The sequence below is a fragment of the Pelophylax lessonae genome (assembly GCF_965119305.1).
Source record: "Pelophylax lessonae genome assembly, chromosome: 5".
NCBI classification, from domain to species: domain Eukaryota; kingdom Metazoa; phylum Chordata; class Amphibia; order Anura; family Ranidae; genus Pelophylax; species Pelophylax lessonae.
The window spans coordinates 71,368,245-71,392,132 of NC_138772.1; the positions used below are offsets into that span (position 1 = coordinate 71,368,245).

The 23,888-nt window shown below is 43.3% G+C and overlaps 2 protein-coding genes across 3 annotated transcripts in view; both read right to left on the bottom strand.

Annotated features, from left to right (window-relative positions):
• LOC309555575 (nebulette-like) overlaps nt 1–10,462 on the bottom strand; it is a gene marked incomplete at its 5' end in the record, with an annotated part of 100,411 nt that extends 89,949 nt beyond the window's left edge. The window contains 2 exons of the mRNA XM_082257635.1: nt 10,259–10,330; nt 10,406–10,462. Of these exons, the coding sequence (XP_082113761.1) occupies nt 10,259–10,330; nt 10,406–10,462 (129 nt within the window). The remainder of the gene's footprint in view (nt 1–10,258; nt 10,331–10,405) is intronic.
• Nucleotides 1–23,888, bottom strand: part of LOC309555747 (LIM zinc-binding domain-containing Nebulette) — a 328,664-nt gene that overhangs the window by 119,222 nt on the left and 185,554 nt on the right. The window lies entirely within an intron of this gene.

A 23,888-nucleotide genomic window follows, 5' to 3' on the forward strand; every position in this document is an offset into this window, starting at 1 on the left:
CTTGTGCACAATGCTTAGTTTGTGCCTGTACTGACAAACTAGCAATCAGAAATCAGTCAGCGAAGTTGCCGATTATGTGATCACCATATTAACTACGACAAGGTGATCACATGGTTTTGTTTGCAAATGGCTGTCACTGACAGTGTCTGCTGCTGGAGTTTTTCTTTCCGTGTTTATTTAACCACTTCCCGCCCGCCATATAACAGAATGACGGCCGCAAAGTGGTTAAACTATCCTGACTGGGCGTCATAAGACGTCCAGCAGGATTCTCAGCTAATGCGCACCCTCAAAGGGCGCACATCGCGGCGATCGGGGATGACGCGTGTCCCTCGGACACAGCCCATCACCGATTAGGATAAACAGCCAATGAAATTAGTTGCTTGCCACGTGATCGGCTGTGTCCAAACACAGCAGGTCACAAATGTAAACAGAAAAGCCATTGCCAGTGATCCCGGCTTCCTAGGATCTGTGAGTGACTGCTTTTTTTACTGTCTCATTACACCTTATTGTGCACCACACGCCCTCAAATAAAGAGAACCTGTCACCAGGGATCTGTCAAACAGCTCATCTGGATCTGTCACACACCACATCTGGATCTGTCAGAATCTGTCACACACCACATCTTTCAAACAGCCCATCTAGCTCTGTCACACAGGCCTGCCATCAGTGACCACATCTGGATCTGTCTGGATCTGTCACACACCACATCTGGATCTGTCTGAATCTGTCACACAGGCCATCTGTCACACAGTCCATCTCGATCTGTCACACAGGCCCGCTATTAGTGACCTGTCACAAAGGCATACCATCAGTACCGCCATCAGTACCGCCATCAGTGACCTGTCACACAGGCCTTCAGTACCGCCTTCTGTACTGCCATCTGTGACCTGTCACACAGGCCCACCATCAGTGACCTGTCACACAGGCCTTCAGTACCGCTATCAGTGACCTGTCACACAGTACCGCCATCAGTGGCCTGTCCCATAGGCTCGCCATCAGTGACCTGTCACACAGGCCCGCCACCAGTACCTCCATCAGTGACCTGTCACACAGGCCCTGCATTAGTACCACCATCAGTGACCTGTCACACAGGCCTGCCATCAGTACCCCATCAATGACCTGTCCAACAGGCCATCAGTACTCCCATCAAGTTCAAAAGATTGTTTACATTTGAGGAGGCATATGCAATCCTTAACATGTCAGATAATGAGAGCAGCGGGGAGCTCTCATCATCCAATTCTGGTTCGGAAATCGAGCCAGTAGAGAGTAGTGGATCGGAGAATGAATCAGAGGAGGAAACAGTCGCTCCTAAAAGAATGAGGAAAACAACATAATCAGAAGACCTGCCTACCACCAGCAGCGCCAAACACCCCAACGGCATCAACACAAATGGAGCTAGGCCCCAGGAAGAGGAGCCCAGTACCAGCACTGGAATAACAAACCAAACCTGAAGAATCCAGGCCGAAATCTACCTTCCCGATGTCCCGGCAAACCGCTTATGGTTACCTGCCAGCTCAGCATCAGCTATAATCGCCCCTTCCACCGCACAGCCAGGTGTGCAGCCGAATACTACAAAATTACTTATTGGCAAAATTTTATAACAAACAAAAAAGAAAAGTTTTTTAGTTTTTTCAATACTTCCGCTCTATTTTTCCCTATATCACAAAAAATAAAAACATAAAAAACAGCAGTGGTTAAATACCCCCCAAAAGAAAGCTCTATTTGTGTGAAAAAAATGATAAAACCTTTGTTTGGGTACAATGTAGCATGACTGAGTAATTGTCATTCAAATTGTGAGAGCACTGAAAGCTGAAAATTGGTCTGGGCAGGAAGGGGGTATAAGTGACTTGTATTGAGGTGGTTAAGAAAACAATAACGTGTTGTCACATGGGTGATTCAGCTGTTGGCAACACATCAGCAGCAGTGGAATCATCCGGGGAGAAGCTTGCACTCGTTTTGGAATTGCTTCCTCACTGGCCTAAATCTGAGTGAGGGATTTGTTGAGATAACAGGGGATAACTGCATGAAATTCCTTTAAAACAGGTAAGCGGTTTGTTAGCGTTCCTGCCACTTTCGAGTTGTTGCCAGTGGTGAAATGCCCCTTAATTTGAAAAAAAGTTAGAAAAAAATGTAAAAAAACGGAGTTGATTTACTAAAGCCTAAAAATAACAAACACCGGGCCCTTGTATATTTTCAAAAATATTAAGCTCCCATAGACCACTCACTTGTTAGGATGTTGTCACCATAGCCAAACACATAGCATACTACAAAACCCTGTTAAGGAGGCTACCTGGGGAACCAACGGGGTTACTTAAGTGACAACAGAGTCACAATAGGGTTGAATAGCAAAAATGTAAACTTTATTAATTGCTTTAGTATCAAAAAATATTCTAGCACTAAAAAAATCTCACCCCAGCAATATAGAGTCAGGGTCAGCAAAGCACCGACAATTAAAGTGCATTAAGGACAGAAAAACATTAAAAAAAACACATATCTACTAACCGTCTGGACGTCAAATGTCACTACACACAGGATTGTCATGCAATAATTATCGCTTTGAAATTACGCACATGGTACAAAACCAATAAGGGTATAAGGTAACAACCAAGGTGTGTAGAGCCCTTGGGGACTTTAGCTTAAGTGTGACTCCCTACTGTATAAGGTATCTTACAGACCACTAATCACCATAACAAAGTAGATAGTAACCAAAAGGGGGGGGGGTCTATTGCGGTTGACGACCCATCATGCAGTACAGTTCAATGGGTTTAAAGCTAAGTTCCATCCAAAAGTGGAAGTTCCACTTTAAGGACTCTTCACCCCCTTACATGCCACATTTGGCATGTCATTTTTTTTGGGGGGGGGGGGGGGGGAGCGGGTACCTAGGTTTGACAGGTACCAGCTCCCACTTCCGCTCGAGCCGCCTAGGCGACTCGATTTTAAGTTCTCCTCTCCCCCTCCCTCACTGCAATCTTCTGGGACACGTCACAGGTTCTAGAAGATTGCCTGGCCATTTAGGAGGCGCAGCACGACTTGCGCATGTGCAGTGCGCACCTGGCTGTGAAGCCGCAAGCTGTCACAGCCTGGTGCCCACACTTGTGATGCCGGGGCTGGGGAGAGGCGAGGGAGAGAACCAAGGGTTCGGGTGGCCACATTGCTGAATCATGGGACAGGTGAGTGTGTGTTTATTAAAAGTCAGCAGATACACTTTTTGCAGCTGCTGACTTTTAATAAACACAAGAATGACTTTAACAAGGGCTAAGACAGGTAATCTTGAATAAATCCATAACAGTCACTTCCGCTCAGTGGGGCAATCAGATAGACTGTTGTAACAATATCTGGAGTGCTGTGGTGTCAGCAGGGTAAAAAAGTGACAGTCTGTATAACATTGATTTACTAAAGGCAAAGAGAATGTGCACTTTGTAAGTGAAGTTGCCCCAGAGCTTAGTAAATGAGGTGAAGCTTCACTTTGTCAAGAATACCCAATCACATGCAAGGAAAATTTAAAAAACAGCATTTCTATTGCACATAATTGGATGATGGAAGTCAGCAGACATTCACCTCATTTACTAAGCTCTAGAGCAACTGCGCTTGCAAAGTGCACAGTCTTTTAGCCTTTAGCAAACTGACCCCATTGTTTCCTCTTTTCCTCATTTGTAAGCTAATAAATCTTAGCAAGGTATTTATTTAATTTTTTTTTTTACAAAAGCTTTAAATGCCCGTGAACAACAATGTAACAAATTCTTAGGAAGGCAAATTAGCCAGCGTTGTCAAGCTAACTAATGTTGTTAAATTTGGTCTGAGCATGAAAAATGTTTATATTCAGCGAAAGGTTTAACCGAACGCAACACAACTACTGACCACTAGAGGGGGGAGTCCACAAGGAAAGATGGAAGCTGATGGTCTATTTATTAGAACCAATCCCATCCTCTTCTTATTGTGCAGCATGGGGCCGCTCTGCATCCAGCTCAGCAAATCTGCCCTGATGTAGGACATCTACACGCTGCCTGGAAGTCATCCTAGGGATTTTCTGTTTTCCTGTTATATGTGATAACATTATGACTTTACAAGGGACTTTCCTATCCAATTGGATGTGCTTCCTGTCTATGGATCTATTCATCCCCACTTAGATTTAGAGCAGTGTTTATCAACCTTTTATCAGTCAAGGCACCCTTTAAAATTATAGATAGTCTCAGAGAACCCCATTCTAAAAATGTAAAAAAAACGATTCTAATAGTTTTACATAATGCAGCAACATCCACACATGTAGGACACCCAATGTTAGAGGTGATTTTTTTTCTTCCAAAGCAAATATACTTTTTCACACTGGTACTGACTAGTATTCCAATGTTTCTCTTCTCCCTCAATTTCTCTCCATCAGTAAGCTAATGTGACCCAGTGCTGAGGGAGAGGGGCAGAGAGGGGTAAAACAAGGATGCTGTGGAGGCGACTGACATCCTCCTTATCAACTGATGACATCATTGGTTGTGGCTTTGTGTAACTAAAAGGCAGGCTTCATCCACCAGCTGGCTTATATATGTGTCATTTTTGATCAATTGCTAGGCATTTTCCCAAGGCAACCCTGGAGAAGCCTCAAGGCACATCAGGGTGCCTGGGCACCCTGGTTGATAAAGGCTGATTTAGAGAACACAAATGCGGGGAGTTACGAAGGGAAAGATGTCATTTTTGGCATCAAAAAAACTAAAAGGGGTTATAACTAGGGGTCGACCGATTATAGGCAAAGCCGATATATCAAGGGCCAATCTGCATTTTCCCCGATATATCGGAATCGGCCCCTGAGGTTACCGATATTGCCGATATTTTGGGAAAGTGCTTGTACCGGAGTGATGCCTGCAGCTAGAGGTATCACCCCAGTACCGGCGTCCATAGCCGATGGTCGCCTGTCTTGTAATGATAACCGATGCGCCTGAGAAGCTGCTCGGCTGTCATTACAAGGAGCGGGAGGGGACTACCTGCTCCCCTGGGGCATGCATGACCGGCTTATCCTGCTGGACGTCATATGTCAGGATAGTGGAACCCCAGGAGGAGTTAAAGTGGAGTTCTAGCTTAACCCTAAGTAATCCTAAAACTGTTCTGTCTCCCCCTCTTAACACGTATACTTACTAACCTGTGTAAGATAGATGTATATGTTTACCACTCTGGTCATGTGATCTTCCCTGTGTCCTGGCAGCTGCAGGGGAGAGGAGAGAGCCCTCTGACAATGGCTAGTAAATCCTGAAGCGATGATGTCACCCATAGGCTTTAAAGGCCCATCCATTGTACATGCTCTCTCCTCTCCACTGCAGCGGCGCTGGCTGACACAGGGGAGCTGGATCACATAACCGGACCGGAGCAGCCTAAACATTGGTAAGTATCTACATCTTTTTTTTTTTTTACAAAGGTTAGTAAGGTGAGGGGGAGAAGCAATCAGCAGATGCAATGTCAGGCTCTTGCAGACTGTCAGTACACTGTCTGCCTGTACCTCCAATATGAGCAAGCTGTTACTGAAGTCCAGTAAGCTCAATGAACTACATGAGTGCTTACCAGCACCCTTGCAGTTCATTGAGAACTACAAGCCGTCATCCACAATGGCTGACGGTAGTTGTAGTCCATTTGTTCATAGAATGATAAGCTATTTTTTAAATTGTGACAGCAGGTGTGGGAAGAAAGTCTCCTGCCCTCTGTTACAGGGAAGGTTCGGATGGGGGGGGGGTAAGGTGGTGGATGTTCATCATGTTACATGTTACACCCTCACTGGTTAACAACTGCTCCTTGGCCACAAAAAGAGTGCACTGCTTTCAGTCTGTCAGATCTCACTGGTAGACTTGTACAGGCGGTCCCCGGTGTTCCGTGAAAAAACCCTACCAGTGAAAATTCCCCACCCTCGTCACTTCCTGTGCATGTACGTCATTCAACAGCTGGGCCGCTTCTCACTGCGCATGCTCACAGCTCCGGAGGGTAGGGAATTTTCATGGGGTAGTGTTTTTTTTTAACGTTACACCGCATCAGCTGTTGCCGCGCGCACAGTAAATCATCTCCGCTCCAACATTAAATCATCTCTGCTCCAACATTAAATCATCTCCGCTCCAACCCGTCAGACTTCCCTGATCTCGGCTCCAAAATGTAAAAGCGGCGGCTGGTCTATGAAAATATAAATTACGGAGCCGAGATCATGTGGGACACTGCACCTGCTGATGAATGACAGGCGCCCGCAGGGAAATCTCAGGGTTGGAGCGGAGATGATTTAATGTAGTGGCTGCCCATGCGCAGTGGGACGCGTGGCAACAGCTGATGCGGTGTAACGTTAAAAAATACTACCCCATAAAAATTCCCTACCCTCCGCAGCTGTGAGCATGCGCAGTGGGAAGCTGCTCAGCTGTTCAATGACGTACGTGCACAGGAAGTGACGAGGGTAGGGAATTTTCACGGGGTAGGGTTTTTTAACGTTACACCGGGTTACGAACAAGATAGGGACTGTAGGTTTGTTCTTAAGTTGAATTTGTTTGTAAGTCGGAACAGGTACATTTTTTATCTTTAGCTCCAGCCAAAATAATATTATAAGTTTTTTGGATAGCACAGGAAAGGATTAACACCCCTGTAACATTTTTTTGCTGTCTGTGCCCCTGTTCAGAAGATTTCACCTCACTTTCTTTCCCTATGACAATTGGATTCTAAAATTTTGGATTGTTGTAGAAACAAGGAATGGTGATAAAGCGTCAGTGGAGACACCTTTTTCCCATAAGAACTCTTACAGGAGTGAATTTCCCTTCCTAGGGGGAGATTTCTCCTCACTTCCTGTTGTCTCCCTCCATTTGTAAGTAGGAGTCGTTTGTAAGTCGGATGTTTGTAACCCGGGGACCGCCTGTACAGGCAATGAAGAAAAGTAAAGCACAGCCACCATGCCAAGATGGAAAGAGGGTGATGAGTAGAGATGGGGTCTCTTATTTACATATATAATTATCCCTCACATTGTAAAGCGCTGCGCAAACTGATGGCGCTATATAAATCCTGTATAATAATAATAATAATAAGTGAAGTTCATAAAACATCTCCGTGTTACCACAAAAGCAGAAAGCAGTTTCATATATATATATATATATATATATATATATATATATATATATGCACACACACACACGGGTGCAGCTCATACAATTTGAATATCATCAAAAAGTTAATTTATTTCAGTAATTCAATTCAAAAAGTGAAACTCATATATTTTATATAGATGTGTTACGCACAGAGTGATATATTTCAAGCATTTCTTTCTTTTATCTTGATGATTATGGCTTAAAGCTACTGAAAACCCAAAATTCAGTATCTCAGAAAATTTGAATATTACAATAGATATATTACAAGGCCAATAAAAAAAAAAGAATTTTTAATACAGAAATGTTGGCTTACTGAAAAGTATGTCCATGTACAGTATAGTATGCACTCAATACTTGGTTGGGGCTCCTTTTTCATCAATGCAGCGTGGGATGGAGGTGATCAGCCTGTGGCACCGCTAAGGGTTATGGAAGCCCAGGTTGCTTTTTATACAGAGGGGCCGAAAAAATGTATACACTCTTCAACAGTTTTCCACAGTAGGCCCTTTTTTTAAACCCAAATAGAATTATGGCAGCAATGTGTAGTATTATGGTTTCCCCTTATAAGATGTCAGTAGTCACACCATTGTTGATGTCTTCATGTTACCGGCCAGAGGTTTATGCAGACGACCAATTGCAACAGCAAGATGGTGCACCACCCCACTACCACCGAGATGTGAGAGCCTCTCTCAATGACAGGACGTTGGATAGGACGTAGAGGTGCTGTTGAATTCCCTCCACGTTCCCCGGATTTAACATCCCCAGATTTCTATCCATGGGGAACACTAAGGATGTGGTGTACCGTAAAAAAACACCTACACTGACTGCACTACGGAAGAAAGTGAAACATCATGCAGAACAATTCCTAGTCAATGTTGTTCATTCAGTAGTCTGCCGAAATCAAAAGTGTCTGGATGCTAATGGTGACTATTTTGAGCTCCCAATGTAATTGCATAATTCAACCATGACTTATAGCTACCATTTGATTATCAAGTAATACATTTTTTTTGCATACATTTTTCATGTTGAAGTGTGTATACATTTTTTGTGTGCCCCTCTGCATACATATATATATATATATATATATATATATATATATATATATATATATATATATATATATATATACACATACAAAAAAAGAGAGCGGCACTTACAGGTCTTGACTCTTGAAAGGTAAACGCATAATGACGGTTTTAATCAACGTTTCGACGAGGCACAAGCTCATCTTTCTCAGGATATATATATATATATATATATACACACACACACACAGTATATACTGTTTATAAAAAAGAAAAAAATACAAAGACTAGCTTTCTCTTCCATATTTTTTATATATATATGTATGTATGTATATATATATATATATACAGTGCCTTGCGAAAGTATTCGGCCCCCTTGAACTTTGCAACCTTTTGCCACATTTCAGGCTTCAAACATAAAGATATAAAACTGTAATTTTTTGTGAAGAATCAACAACAAGTGGGACACAATCATGAAGTGGAACGAAATTTATTCGATATTTCAAACTTTTTTAACAAATAAAAAACGGAAAAATTGGGAGTGCAAAATTATTCAGCCCCTTTACTTTCAGTGCAGCAAACTCTCTCCAGAAGTTCAGTGAGGATCTCTGAATGATCCAATGTTGACCTAAATGACTAATGATGATAAATAGAATCCACCTGTGTGTAATCAAGTCTCTGTATAAATGCACCTGCACTGTGATAGTCTCAGAGGTCCGTTTAAAGCGCAAAGAGCATCATAAAGAACAAGGAACACACCAGGCAGGTCCGAGATACTGTTGTGGAGAAGTTTAAAGCCGGATTTGGATACAAAAAGATTTCCCAAGCTTTAAACATCCCAGTGCAAGCGATAATATTGAAATGGAAGGAGTATCAGATCACTGCAAATCTACGAAGACCTGGCCGTCCCTCTAAACTTTCAGCTCATACAAGGAGAAGACTGATCAGAAATGCAGCCAAGAGGCCCATGATCACTCTGGATGAACTGCAGAGATCTACAGCTGAGGTGGGAGACTCTGTCCATAGGACAACAATCAGTCGTATACTGCACAAATCTGGCCTTTATGGAAGAGTGGCAAGAAGAAAACCATTTCTTAAAGATATCCATAAAAAGTGTCGTTTAAAGTTTGCCACAAGCCACCTGGGAGACACACCAAACATGTGGAAGAAGGTGCTCTGGTCAGATGAAACCAAATCTAACTTTTTGGCAACAATGCAAAACGTTATGTTTGGCGTAAAAGCAACACAGCCCATCTCCCTGAACACACCATCCCCACTGTCAAACATGGTGGTGGCAGCATCATGGTTTGGGGCTGCTTTTCTTCAGCAGGGGACAGGGAAGATGGTTAAAATTGATGAGAAGATGGATGGAGCCAAAAACAGGACCATTCTGGAAGAAAACCTGATGGAGTCTGTAAAAGACCTGAGACTGGGACAGAGATTTGTCTTCCAATAAGACAATGATCCAAAACATGAAGCAAAATCTACAATGGAATGGTTCACAAATAAACATATCCAGGTGTTAGAATGGCCAAGTCAAAGTCCAGACCTGAATCCAATCGAGAATCTGTGGAAAGAACTGAAAACTGTTGTTCACAAACGCTCTCCATCCAACCTCACTGAGCTCGAGCTGTTTTGCAAGGAGGAATGGGCAAAATTTTCAGTCTCTCAATGTGCAAAACTGATAGAGACATACCCCAAGCGACTTACAGCTGTAATCGCAGCAAAAGGTGGCGCTAAAAAGTATTAACTTAAGGGGGCTGAATAATTTTGCACGCCCAATTTTTCAGTTTTTTATTTGTTAAAAAAGTTTGAAATATCCAATAAATTTTGTTCCACTTCATGATTGTGTCCCACTTGTTGATTCTTCCCAAAAATTACAGTTTTATATCTTTATGTTTGAAGCCTGAAATGTGGCAAAAGGTAGAAAAGTTCAAGGGGGGCGAATACTTTCGTAAGGCACTGTATATATATATATATATATATATATATATATATATATATATATATATATATATAAAATTATATAAATATATATAAAAATATAAATAATGGACAGCTGTAGAGATGGAGGGATTTGGGTCAGAACACTTGGGGACTATAGTCAAGGTTTTGCGTTAATATAAGAAGCCAATGCCTTCTACTTACGTCACTGATGAATTCGCTGCATTTCTTAGCAAATTCAACGCTTCTGTTTTCCAGGACGGGCTTGGGGAAGAACTGAAAAAGAGAAAAACGCAGATTATTTTTACAGTTAATGACGAGAATAAGATCCAGGAAAAGTCAGACAATTACCCTTTCCTCGCCATCGCTGTCATCTGCGGCCGAGTCGATAATGATTGGGATTTTCATCTCTAAAGATTAGGTCATGAATATAGGTATCTGTATGATACAGAGGCAGGCAGGATGGAGGCGCAGTGCTGTGCGGCAGGCTGTAACAATGGGCTTAGTAATGACTGATGTCTGGTTAGTTGGGCTTATCAAGCGCCCGGCCCCTATATGGTGCTGGACAGTCTTATCACAGCAGCTCCATGATAGTGAGCAGGACAGGGTAAGTGTCAGCCTGGTAGAATGTTGCCAGTTATTTTCTACTGATAATTTATATTTAGATGGTCGTTTATAGCACAAAGGTCTCCTACATAGATCCGTACTATAAAATGCTCCATGTTACCTTCTTTTTAATTCCCCCTCTCAAAAAAATAAATAAATAATAATAATCAGTGTGCCTGCATATCATTCACCCTTTTATAATATTATTTCTTATTAAAGTATATGTAAAAACAGAATGAATGATATTTAATTTGATAAAAGCACGTTGTATAATAGACAATTACCATGCTTTTTTTCATAAAAACTTTTTTATTTAATTTTTTTATCCTTTTTTGTATTCCAGCGCTACTGATCTCCTCCAGACTCTTTTAGCCACTTCCTATCTACATACACTCACTTCAGCATAAGTAAAGGTGGGTAGATGTCTGCTTAACTACTTCAATACTGGGCACTTTCACCCCCTTCCTGCCCAGGCCAATTTCAGCTTGCAGCGCTGTCACATTTTGAATGACAATTGCGTGGTCATGCTACACTGTACCCATATGAAATTGTTATAATTTTTTTCACACAAATAGAGCTTTCTTTTGGTGGTATTTAATCACCGCTGGGTTTTTCATTTCTTACAAAAAAAAAAAAAAAGAAAAAAACAGAACATTTTGGGGGAAAAAAAGTTTTTCTTATTTTCTGTGAGTAAATTTTGAAAATAAATAATTTTTCTGCTTCACTGATGTGCACTGATGAGGTGGCACTGATGGGCACTAATATGCCGTACTGATGGGCACTGATGAGCACTGATAGGCGGCACTGATGGGCACTGATTAGCACTGACGGGCGGCACTGATGGTCACTAATGGGCAGCACAGATGAGCAGGCACTGGCTGGCAACACTATGGGCAGTGATTGTGGGCACTGATGGTGGGCACTGTTTTGAGCTTTTCTGTAATCAGGGCACTGATAATCAGTGCCCTGATTACCTTTTCTAGCTTCCCCTTTGAGGAGGAGCCGCTGATTGGCTCTCCTCGCCACACACTCTGACAGTGTGAGGCGAGGAGAGCCGATAAATGGCACTTCCTCATTTACATGTGACCGGCTGTGATTGGACACAGCCAATCACATGGGTAAAGAGCCAAGTCATTGGCTCTTTACCAAGATCGGGGTAGCGCCGTGTCCTAGCAACACGGCGCGGCCACGATCGACGCACTGCGTGCCCCCGCGGGCGCGCGAGAGAGTCTGTTCTGGTGCTCCATCATATGACATTGTCCCAGAACAATAGCCGCACCGTTCAACCGTCATTTGACAGTGGGCGGGCGGGAAGTGGTTAAACACTATATTTTCTAAACATTTGAACAGTGGGGGATGAATGGATAATCATTTTTGACTGTAGTGAAAATTTTTCATGTCTCTTTTTTACATAAAAAAAAAAAACTAGTAGAAATTTGAACAAAAACAGTATATTTGATGACATGATGAATGTTGTTCTAAAGTTACATGAATAAATAAAAGCGCATCATTTTATTCACCCCTGCCAGTGATAAGTGGTTGGTCTCATTCATGTAAACCGATACATTCTGCTGGAGAGCTTGAGCTTTTAAAACACAACAGACTTGCTGGCTGGATCACCAGATGAAAATAGCAGATGGAAAGCCTAAGGCCTATATCACACAGCCCGGCCGTCGGACGGACTCTGTTTTTCTCAGCGGGGGATCGATCCACCGATCCCCCACTGAGCAGGAGGATGACAACTGTGCTGTGTGTCCCCTTACATCTCTATGGGGGAATCGGATGGGAATGGACCGTCGGTCCGTTCTCATCCGATCTGATCCGCTGGATGGATGGAAAATATGGTTTCCATCCGTCCAGATTTGACGGATCGGATCGGATGTCAGAGGACATGTCTCCGCTGACATCCGATGCCCCATAAGGATGCATGGGGGGACCGTTCAGATCCGCCAAAAAAACTGACATATGGCATTCCTCCATATGGTATGACCTACCGTTTTTAATCGACAGACCAGTCCAATCCCTTGTATAGACGCCAAGGGCATAGTAGGTGCTTTTCTGGAACTCTGGTTGACCCCTGAGGAAGGGCTGTTTTAACGCCCGAAACACGTAGGGTCCTTTTTTCCGGTTCTAAGATCACCGTGTGCACCTGAGCGTCTTCAATGTGGTCTAGTACATGGTCTGTCAATTGCATGCGATTTTTATATGCCCTGTTTTGTATGTAATGTTGATGTCTTTCAATTTTGTATGTATTCTTTGTTCATGTTTTGATTTAAATAAAAATTTAACATTTTAACCACAACATACAGTGTCTAGTGGCATTCACAGTCCCACATCATTGGGGATTCTTTTTGTATACCAAAAAAAACTGACAGGCGGATCTGAACAGTCCGCCTGTGTGAAAGGGGCCTAAAAGAGGAAATGAATGCAGCCATCATATCTGAATATTGTTAAACTGCAATATAATGAATGTTTGCTTTTGGGTTTGATATTGCTGTAATGGCACCCACGCATATCTCTCAAAAAGTGTTTAAAATGACGATTGACTAAGATCATTAAAGAAGACCTCTCAATAACTTTACAAGTTTGCTATAAAAGAGAAGTATTGGTTTAAAAAAAATAAATAAACATCTATATTCCTATTCCCCTAGGTGAATGCAGCATGGATTTGATAGTGCATCTGTCCACTGCCACTCCTAAGACTGAGAACTGTGATCAAAGGCCTTCAGTGAGCAGAATGCCAGTGACTGTCAGTCACCGTTCTGTACTCTGCCCCTCCAGTGCTCACTGGAACTCTGGGCTGTGGAGGAGGCAGAAGCAGTTGGCTCAGTCTCCCAGTGGCACGCTGGGAGGCTGAGCCAGCTGCTGGCCCAGGCATCTGGATACCAAAATAGCTTTGGCTATACTTCTCCTTTATTAATTTCCTGTCATCATTTTTCATAAAAAGCCCAACTTTTTTTTTAAGAAGCCCCAGTCACGTGATTTTGCCTAGACTAAGATGATGTCATCAGTCTGCTGGAGGCAGGAAGAAGCATTTTCTCAGTCTCCTCTCTCCCAGTCTTCACTATTTAACTTTGTAACTTAACAGCAAGTTACAAGGCGATAGGATGAAGCAGGGGCAGGTCTGTGTCAGACATTTGTGAACAAAGCCCCAAACTACACAAACACAAGTGATTTACAAGACTGATCCACTCTTGAGCCAGCATCTCAGTTCAGGTATAAATGCCCGAACAAAGATGGCTCTGTTTTTCTAGAGAGAAAATGAGATAAAGGCATTGTCAGGGGAGAGCACTGTGATCTCTGTAAGAGATAATAGGTACGCTTACAAATAATATGCTTGCCCTAAACATAAAAGATATATCTCCTGTTACGTCCACTAGGTTCTTGTTTGTGTTGAGTGTCACTAATCCAGTACGAGCTTCAGTAAAAATAAAAAAATTAAATAAAAAAGATTAAAAGTTGTAAATTGCCCAGAAAATGGCTGAGCGGGCACAGCAGCAGGCATGAATGATATCAAGGAACGCAGCGGCTCTCTCCGAGGTAAACTTGGCATGGAAGGAAGGACAGAGGCCATTCAAATGAAGCATGCACTGCAGAAAAACAGAGCACTTGAGCAGTGCATAACTCATCCTCCGAGTGGCCAGCAGCACTTCAAAGCAAGTTAATATTTAATATGGTAAATAAATTTTCCGCCTAGCCAGAACATTTCCAGAGAACCGATTTAAAGGCACTGCTTTTTCCATCCACTTTTTATAGTTGTAGAATTTTTTAAAAAGAAAAAATCTAATAACGCATAGAACGAACAAGACTTATAAACAAAAACAAAGCACCGAAAGGGCTTGTAAACACGTGCGGCTGGGAAGGGGGGGAGCGAGCGGTTTTACCACCACCCAACCAGTCACATTCAGCCGCTCAGAGCTGTACATATGCCACGGCAAAAATAAGCCGCATTTCACATTCAGCAGCATTACCTCCCACCAAACGCTACAGCTGCAGCAAAGATTAATGTAGAGGCTTAGGGCTTGTGATGTGGAGGTGATCGGGAACCGGGGGAGCCGCAAGGGGAGAGGATCGGATGAAAAATTCCTTCCTCTCCTGATGATAGCTGTCAATTAACAAGCTGGAGCTTCGGCAGCATCAACTGGTTACATAGTAAAGATGGGGCTGGCAGCTGTGGGGTTTGGCTCCCCTGGGCTCCACCTCCAGCAGGCAGGGGGTTAACTGCTATGTAACCCCTATACAAATAATTCTAATTAGAGCTCAACAACCCCCAACATTCTACTCATAATACATGGAATATAAAAAAATGAAGTTGCTGTGACCATTGAGATATTTTGCATAGAGTGTTGGGGGCTTTGTTATGCTTTAATTACCGTAGGCTTTTTTTATGTACAAGGTGTAGTTAGGTTACATATTGGTCTTTACCAGGAGCACCTACCTCACTTGTTACTAATCTCAAAGCTCTGTGTCACTTCCTACTGATCTCTGCATCACTTCCTACTGATCTCTGAGCTCTGCATCACTTCCTACTGATTTCTGAGCTCTGGGTCACTTCCTACTGATCTCTGAGCTCTGCATCACTTCCTACTGATCTCTGAGCTCTGGGTCACTTCCTACTGATTTCTGAGCTCTGGGTCACTTCCTACTGATCTCTGAGCTCTGGGTCACTTCCTACTGATCTCTGAGCTCTGCATCACTTCCTACTGACCTCTGAGCTCTGGGTCACTTCCTACTGATCTCTGAGCTCTGCATCACTTCCTACTGATCTCTGAGCTCTGGGTCACTTCCTACTGATCTCTGAGCTCTGCATCACTTCCTACTGATTTCTGAGCTCTCCGTCACTTCCTACTGATCTCTGAGCTCTGGGTCACTTTCTACTGATCTCTGAGCTCTGCATCACTTCCTACTGATCTCTGAGCTCTGCATCACTTCCTACTGATTTATAAGCTCTCTGTCACTTCCTACTGATCTCTGAGCTCTGCATCACTTCCTACTAATTTATGAGCTCTCCGTCACTTCCTACTGATCTCTGAGCTCTGCGTCACTTCCTACTGATTTCTGAACTCTGCGTCACTCCCTACTGATTTCTGAACTCTGCGTCACTTCCTACTGATCTCTGAGCTCTGCATCACTTCCTACTGATTTCTGAACTCTGCATCACTTCCTGCTGATCTCTGAGCTCTGCATCACTTCCTACTGATCTCTGAGCTCTGCATCACTTCATACTGATCTCTTAGCTCTGCATCACTTCCTACTGATCTCTGAACTCTTTGTCACTTCCAACCGATCTCTGACCTCTGCATCACTTCCTGCTAATCTCTGAGCTCTGCGTCACTTCCTACTGATCTCTGAGCTATGCATCACTTCCAGCTGATCCCTGAGCTCTGCGTCACTTTCTACTGATCTCTGAGTCACTCAATACTGATCTTTGAGTTCTGCATTATGGCCTACTGATCTCCAAGCTCTGCGTCACTTCCTACTGATCTCTGATCTTTGCGTCACTTCCTACTGATCACTGATTTCTAAACTCTGCGTCATTTACTGATCACTGAACTCTGTGGGGTTAATATACTAAAACTGGAAAGTGCAAAATTTGGTGCAGTTGTACATGGTAGCCAATCAGCTTTTAACTTCAGCTTGTTCAATTAAGCTTTGACAAAAAAAAAAAAATGGAAGCTTAGTGGTTTCTATGCAGAGCTGCACCAGATTTTGCACACTCCAGTTTTAGTAAATCTCCCACCTGTGTCACTTCCTACTGATCACTGATCTCTGAACTGTGCTTCACTTCCTACTGATCTCAGAACTATGCATCACTTCCTCCTGATCGCTTCAATACTTCCTACTGATCTCTCAACTATGCCTCACTTCCTACTTCTCTCTGAACTCTGTGTCACTTCCTACTGATCTCTGACCTCTGCGTCACTTGCTACTGATCTCTGACCTCTGCGTCACTTCCTACTGATCTCTGACCTCTGCGGCACTTCCTACTGATCGCTGACCTCTGCGGCACTTCCTACTGATCTCTGAGCTCTGTGTCACTTCCTACTGATCTCTGTGTCACTTCCTACTCATCTCTTAGCTCTGCATCACTTCCAACTGATCTCTGATCTTTGTGTCACTTCCTACTGATCATTGATCTCTGAACTCTGCTACTAGTCCCTAACCGCTTTGTCACTTACTACTGGTCTTTGAACTCTGTGTCACCTCCTACGGATCACTTGTTACTGACCTCTGTGTCACTTCATACTGTTCTCTCAGTTCTCTCAGTCACTTCATGCTGATCTCTGGGCTCTGCATTATTGCCTACTGGTCTCCAAGCTCTGCATCACTTCCTACTAATCTCTAAACTCTGCATTACTTTCCACCGATCTCTGATTTTGCGTCACTTCCTATTGATCCCTAATCTCTAAACTCTGCGTCACTCCCTACTGATCTCTGCATCACTTTCTACTGATCTCTCAACTCTGCCTCACGTCCTACTTATCTCTGAACTTTGTGTCACTTCCTACTGATCTCTGAACTCTGCATCACTTCCTACTGATCTCTGAACTCTGCATCACTTCCTACTGATCTCTGAACTCTGCATCACTTCCTACTGATCTCTGAACTCTGCGTCACTGTCTACTAGAACCTGAACTCTGCGTCACTTCCTACTAACCTCTGAGTTACCTCATACTGATCTCTGAGGTCTGCATTACTGCCTACTGATCTCCAAGCTCTGCGTCACTCTTAGTCACTTCCTACTGATCTCTGCATCACTTTCTACTGAGCCCTGATCTTTGCATCACTTCCTACTGATCACTGATCTCGAAACTCTACAACATTTCTCTGATCTCTGAACTCTGTGGGGTTGATTTACTAAAACTGGAGAGTGCAAAATCTGGTGCAGATGTTCATGGTAATCAATCAGCTTCTAACTTCAGCTTGTTCAATTAAGCTTTGAAAATAAAACCTGGAAGCTAACTAGTTTCTATGCAGAGCTGCACCACATTTTTCTCTCTTCGGTTTTAGTAAATCAGCCCGTTTCACTTCCTACTGATCACTGATCTCTGAACTCTGCATCACTTCCTACCAATCTCTCAACTTTGCTCCACTTCCTACTAAACTTTGAACTCTGCATGACTTCCTACCGATCTCTGAACTCTGTGTCACTTCCAACTCATCTCTGAGCTCTGCGTCACTTCCCACTGATCTCTGCATCACTTCATACTGATCTCTCAGTCACTTCATAATGGTCTTTCAGTCACTTCATGCTGATCTCTGAGCTCTGTATTACTGCCTACTGATCTCCAAGCTTTGTGTCACTTCCTACTGATCTCCAAGCTTTGTGCCACTTCCTACTAATCTCTGTGCCCTGCGTCACTTTTACTGATCACTGATTTCTGAACTCTGCATCACTTCCTACCAATCTCTCAATTCTGCCTCACTTCCTACTGATCTCTGAACAATGCATCACTTCCTACACTTCCTACCGATCTCTGAACTCTGCGTCACTTCCTACTGATCTCTGAACTCTGCGTCACTTCCTCCTGATCTCTGAGCTTTTTGCTACAGCCCATGCACTTTTTATTTCTTGCCCAGGAGGGCCCAACTTATGATCCTGCGCACAGGCTCACTGCTTGCATAAAATGCACCCGATAAGCTCTTATGGTCGCCACACACATATCAAAATGGTCATTAAATCGATTGTTCAAATTGACCAAACTGATGAATTTGAATAAAATCGCAAAGCAATAATTATTTTACTCAAAGATGCAGTGCTTGCTTACCACTGCAATCACAATCAATCTCAAATATATCAACCACTGTCTCCTTACTCCCCCAACCAGTTAGTAAAATTAAGCCATCTGCCATATTCACACCAGTTCTCGGAGTCTGGATGAAGTCACACATACTGCGTGTTGGAATGGCAGGTGACAGCTCTTCTCGTAGCCATCAGTACCTACAGACATTGGGGTTAATTTACTGGAAATGGGAAAGTGCAAAATCTGGTGCAGTTTTGCATAGAAACTAATCAGCTTCTAACTTGAGCTTCTTCAATTACCTCGACAAAAAAAAAAACCTTGAAACTGATTGGCTTCTATGCAGAGCTGCACCAGATGTTGCACTCTCAAGTTTTAGTAAATTAATCCCATTGTGTTATTGGCCTGCCTCCTGCCTATTTTTTGTAATGTCACTGATAATATCTACTATGAGCACTCACCCTATAATATGGTATCATGAGTTTAAATGAACATAGATGTTTGCTACTATAGAGAGCAAAAGGTTTTTGCTCTGTTGATACCTCCCATGCCAGCCTATCCTGGGGGGCAAACAACAGCAGTCAACTAAAAAAAATGCATGTAGGCAGGTGCAAGTAGTCATCCCACCTCTGGGTGGTCTTGTACCATCACTGCATGAGAAGAGGGATCTCGTAAGGGAATTGGACCCTTAGAGACTACGGCTGGTGCCTCGAAAAGAGAGGTTTTCTGACTGGACACAGAAATCTCTAGAGATTTATCTGCCATTTTGGGTGAAAGAACCTTTTAAATAGGGGAAACCACATAATTTGAGGGACAGCACTTAGTGTAGGGAGAGGTTCCAGGCGAGCAGGGATACCTTAGGGAAGGCTCCCCCAACACATCATTCACTTTGGTGATAGGAATGGGATTGTGGCGACATTGCAGGTTGCTGAAACCGCTCTTCAAGTACTCCGTCAAGGGACATTACCCCAGTAATTGAAGCCATCTTTCAGTAACACATCTTGCCAAATGTTGAGACTTGTTATTTGCTGAACTGTTGTATCAAGTGCCAAGGGCTTGCCTATCCATGATACTAATAAGCCAGTTCAAGGTCAATACAGAATCAGTGCAGTATATACTGTGTGTGTGAGATTCCTCCCAAAAGGGTACCTCACTTGGGCATCCCCAACATGTATCCTGAGCAATCAGCTCTGACTGAAATGGCTCATAGCAACAGGTTTCATTACCCTAGTACAACACCATCGATTGCCATAGACAACCACAGATTCTCTTGCGCTCTGATATATTACAGATTGGTGACGAGCCATTGCAGCCTGCAGCAAAAACGTGCAAGGCGACCATTCCAACTTCAGGCACTGCTTTATATAAAACTGACACTTTGGAGTAGAATAAACCCCTGAATTAATAGCCTCTTTACAAGCGCACACAGAGAGTTATCGTAAGCCGTTATGTTGGTCCCTGGGCGGAGTGAGCTCTTTTTCCTATTGTGAGGCCTGCTGGGTTTCTGATTGCCTGCAGCAGCCTTAATCTAAACAACGACTGTAACCAATTTAGAGCGGCGAACGTGGAGGTCATTCCAAGCCAGCAGGTAGAGCGTATAACAAGAGCAGAGAGACAAATGCTGCCAAGAGTGAGGTAATGTTCCGGGCTGCATGACAAATTCACTGGATTTATAGGATGGGAATATAGTACTGGTGCTAAATGGGTCAGGCTATGAATATGAGAGATATTAAATATGAACCATTCCAATTAAATTCAATACACTGTATTTCATCAGCATAATTAATATTGAGCTAAGAGGCAACTCCCCCAAAACCCAGTGTTGCCAACCATCAGTATTTCTACAGGCAGCCAGTAAAAAACAGGCACTTTTCTCCTACCAGTAAATGTCAGTGACAGGAAAAGATTCCCAGTAAAAAATATGGCTGGGATGCTCGGCTTGGACCTGCGCATGTGCAGTTGTGGTCCAGAGCCGGCCAAGACCATCCCAGTGCCTGCTACAGTGTGTTCAGGCAATGCTGGTCTGGCGGAGGGGATGCCTGAGTGTGTCGTGTGATGTCATGGTGCAAGGCCAAACAGAGTGGCCGGAGCCTCGCATGTGGTTCTGTGGGACAGGAGCAAGGCAAGCCAGGAGCGGGGTTGTCAGTGCTGTTTGGACTGGAGTGGACTGAAGGGACCCCTTGGCATGGAGAGGGACTGTCACTGTGACTCAGGAGGGGATGTAGTGTGTCGGTGAGATGTCATCATCATCTGTGCTACTGCACACTGCTGTCAGTGTCACTGTGAGGGTTAATTTCATGTGTGTGTGCCGCCCTTTCTAATTTCTGTCCCTGAGCTACTTACTTAGTATACCAAAAATAAAATAAGTATGTTTTTTGCCTTAAAATCTATCTTAAATCACATTACTAATTGCATAACGCACTTGTTTGTAGCCAAAATACAGAAATTTGCACTTAAAGAGGAAGTAAACCCTCCTCTGACACTTTTACCTATAGGTAAGCCTATGATAAGGCTTACCTATAGGTACTGTAAATATCTCCTAAACATGCACCGTTTAGGAGATATTTACCTTACATGCAACCAGTGACGTCACTGGCGCATGCGCTCTGAAGGAACGGCCGCTGGTGCCGTTTCTTCAGAGACCCGTGCCGTGACTGTCGGCTCTCACGCGCGTGCGTGGGAGTGACGTCACCGCGCCTCCGGCCAGTCAGATGGCCAGATGCCGCGATCCCGGAAGACGGGCGACTGGACATGTCGCCCGTCATAGAGGTGAGCGGGCGGCATGGCAGGGGCTCGTTCTAAGGTAAGTATTTCATAATGAGCTAGTATGCGATGCACACTAGCTCATTATGTGTTTCTCTTTCAGCTTGTAAAAAAAAAAAAAAAATAACAGAGTTTACAACCTCTTTAAAACTGTAATTCTGTAACTTTTGGAAATGCCAGTAAAAACTTGGCTGTGCCAGTAAATTCTTGCCCAAACCTTTGTTTCAGTTTTTGGTATATATATGTATTTTTGCCTATATTCTCAGCTCCTTATTTTTCTTCCCAGTGGAGAGATTTTCCCCAGGAGTTTGTGTCTGTGATTCCCATAGGGCTTGGTCACATGTACAGCTACACTGGAGGGTGTTTTTTTTTTTTTTTTTAATATTTTTTTTTGGTTTTCCTGGGAATAGAATACAAAACAGAGCCTCTGGGGCATTCCCCGGGTCCATAAAATACAATAGCAAAAATACAACCTCATAAATATTAAACCAGTGTCTACTTAATTTGCGCAAACAGTGAAAATCAAAACATTTGTCTCCAAGTTATCCGCAATAAGAATGCAATTTAAGAAAGAATACAAGGCAGTCCCGACATGCACCCCAAATGCAAAAATCAAGACACAAAGGTGAATAATCCCGCCCCTTGGCTTAGGGAGTCGGTGAGTAGGACCAATCCCAGAAGTCAACAATTGGTCACTAATCATTAGTGGCAGGGGAATTGAGCCACAAATCCCATACTTTATTAAACTTACGGGGGGCAAGCAGGAGAAAGGTAAGTGGACTTATAAAGAGGTATGACTGCGTTTATCAGGGGTTTCCAACAGGTCAAAGTAGGAGCTTTTTAAAGGATGTTTGACAGGCAAAGAGGAAGGGATATGTCGCTCCCTCACCACATGCTTAAATCCCCAAAATGCCTCACCACCGTACTGCAGCTATGCGCATTGTAGGCAATTGCAGGGTGGTTGCAGTGCGTCCCATTGCCCCATGTAAATGAGCCCTTACTCTGGACCCCCTACAAAGCCTGGATTCATATCTTTGGGTTGCAATAACACACACCCGAAGGCACTCATATGCACATAGAATTAAGTTATAACAAGAAGTCAGCTCAGGGCAAGAGTGGTGATGGTCAGCAGTGGTGGGCACTGAGGGAGAGATGGTTCACAGGGTCAAGATGCATCTCTTCTGGGCAGCTGGGATACTGTAATCGGTCTTCAGCTTCACTGCAACACCTGGCCCAGAGACCCATCTAAAACCTTAAAATAGTAAAGCCTCGTAAGTGTCCATAGGGATGTGTGTGCTCCTGCCTTGCCTTATGGTCTAAAGGTGTTATGGACCCCGTATGTGAGGAAGAGAGCTGATACGAGGGCTTGGGCAATGCTCTTCTCCTAATGAAATGGAAAAATGAGAAAAAGCTGGTTCCATGCTTTGCAACCTGACTTGAAGATTATAATGCATTGTATACTGGTGGTTCCATCCCCATGTAAGGCCCCCTTTCCATGACACTGCAAACCACAGTGCTAAATACTTAGAATACTCATAGGTGGATTGATTACTGCAATCAGTGCTTCCAATCGAAGCATGAATTATAATCTTGCTAACTGTGACTTTCCTGGGGAATGATAACAAATACTTCCAGCTGCCGAAGATGCAAAGGTCAAAGTAGCACACATATGATAACATAGTGGGCCATAGTGATGAGTGGTCCATTCAAGGGCAGGAAGACATCTCCCAGCATGTTGCCCAATAAAGATATCTGCCCATCCGTTGCCTGCCTTATCTCCTATACCTGCCTATTTTACAGGCAATAATGCTTACATCTGTAGAAATCAATTTAAAGGGTCAGTCCAACCAAAAGTGATATGTTAGTGATCAGTGGAACCTAGTGGGCCAGGCCCCTTACTGCAGTACTGAAATCTTTAACAGCAAAATCTCCCTGTCGCATAGGCATGTGCATGGGGTTTGCACGGGGTGTGCCAGTTGTGCTTAGCCTAATCACCCCGTGAGGCACAGATTCCACCTGCTGCCTGGGCTCTGATGTCTATTCATAACAGAAGCATAGTAAACTGTGTTTACTATGCTTCAGTTTGTGAATGAATAGGAAGCAGTTTAGCACAGAGCACTTCCCATCCATTCACTGTCCAGTGCAGCTGCAGAGAAAGGGACTGGGGAATATCTGTCCTCAGTCCCTTTCTCTGTCTCAAAAGTGAGACTTCAGGGGTCTGTTTAGACCCCTGTAATTTTATCAAAGTCCCCCAACAGGGATCTTAAAACAATTGTAAAAAAAAAAATAGTAATAATAAAAAATAATTTTGTAAAAAAAATTATAAAAAAATGTTCAAAAATAATACAAAAAAAAAACTACTGACACCATTCACTGCCCTACTGACACCGTCCACTGCTCTTCTGACACCGTCCACTGCTATAATGACTGACACCATCCATTGTCCTACAAACACCAACCTCAGCCCTTCTGACACCATCCACTGCTCTACTGAAACCATCCACTGACCTACTGATGCCAACCTCTGCCCCTTTCTGACACCATTTACTGCACTACTGACACTGTACATGCTTTAATTAATTTTGAAATGTTTGTTTACATTTATTCATAATAGTGTCTGCGTATATATATTATATATATATATATATATATATATATATATATATATATATATACATACCTATACTGTATATACAGTATCTCACAAAAGTGAGTACACCACA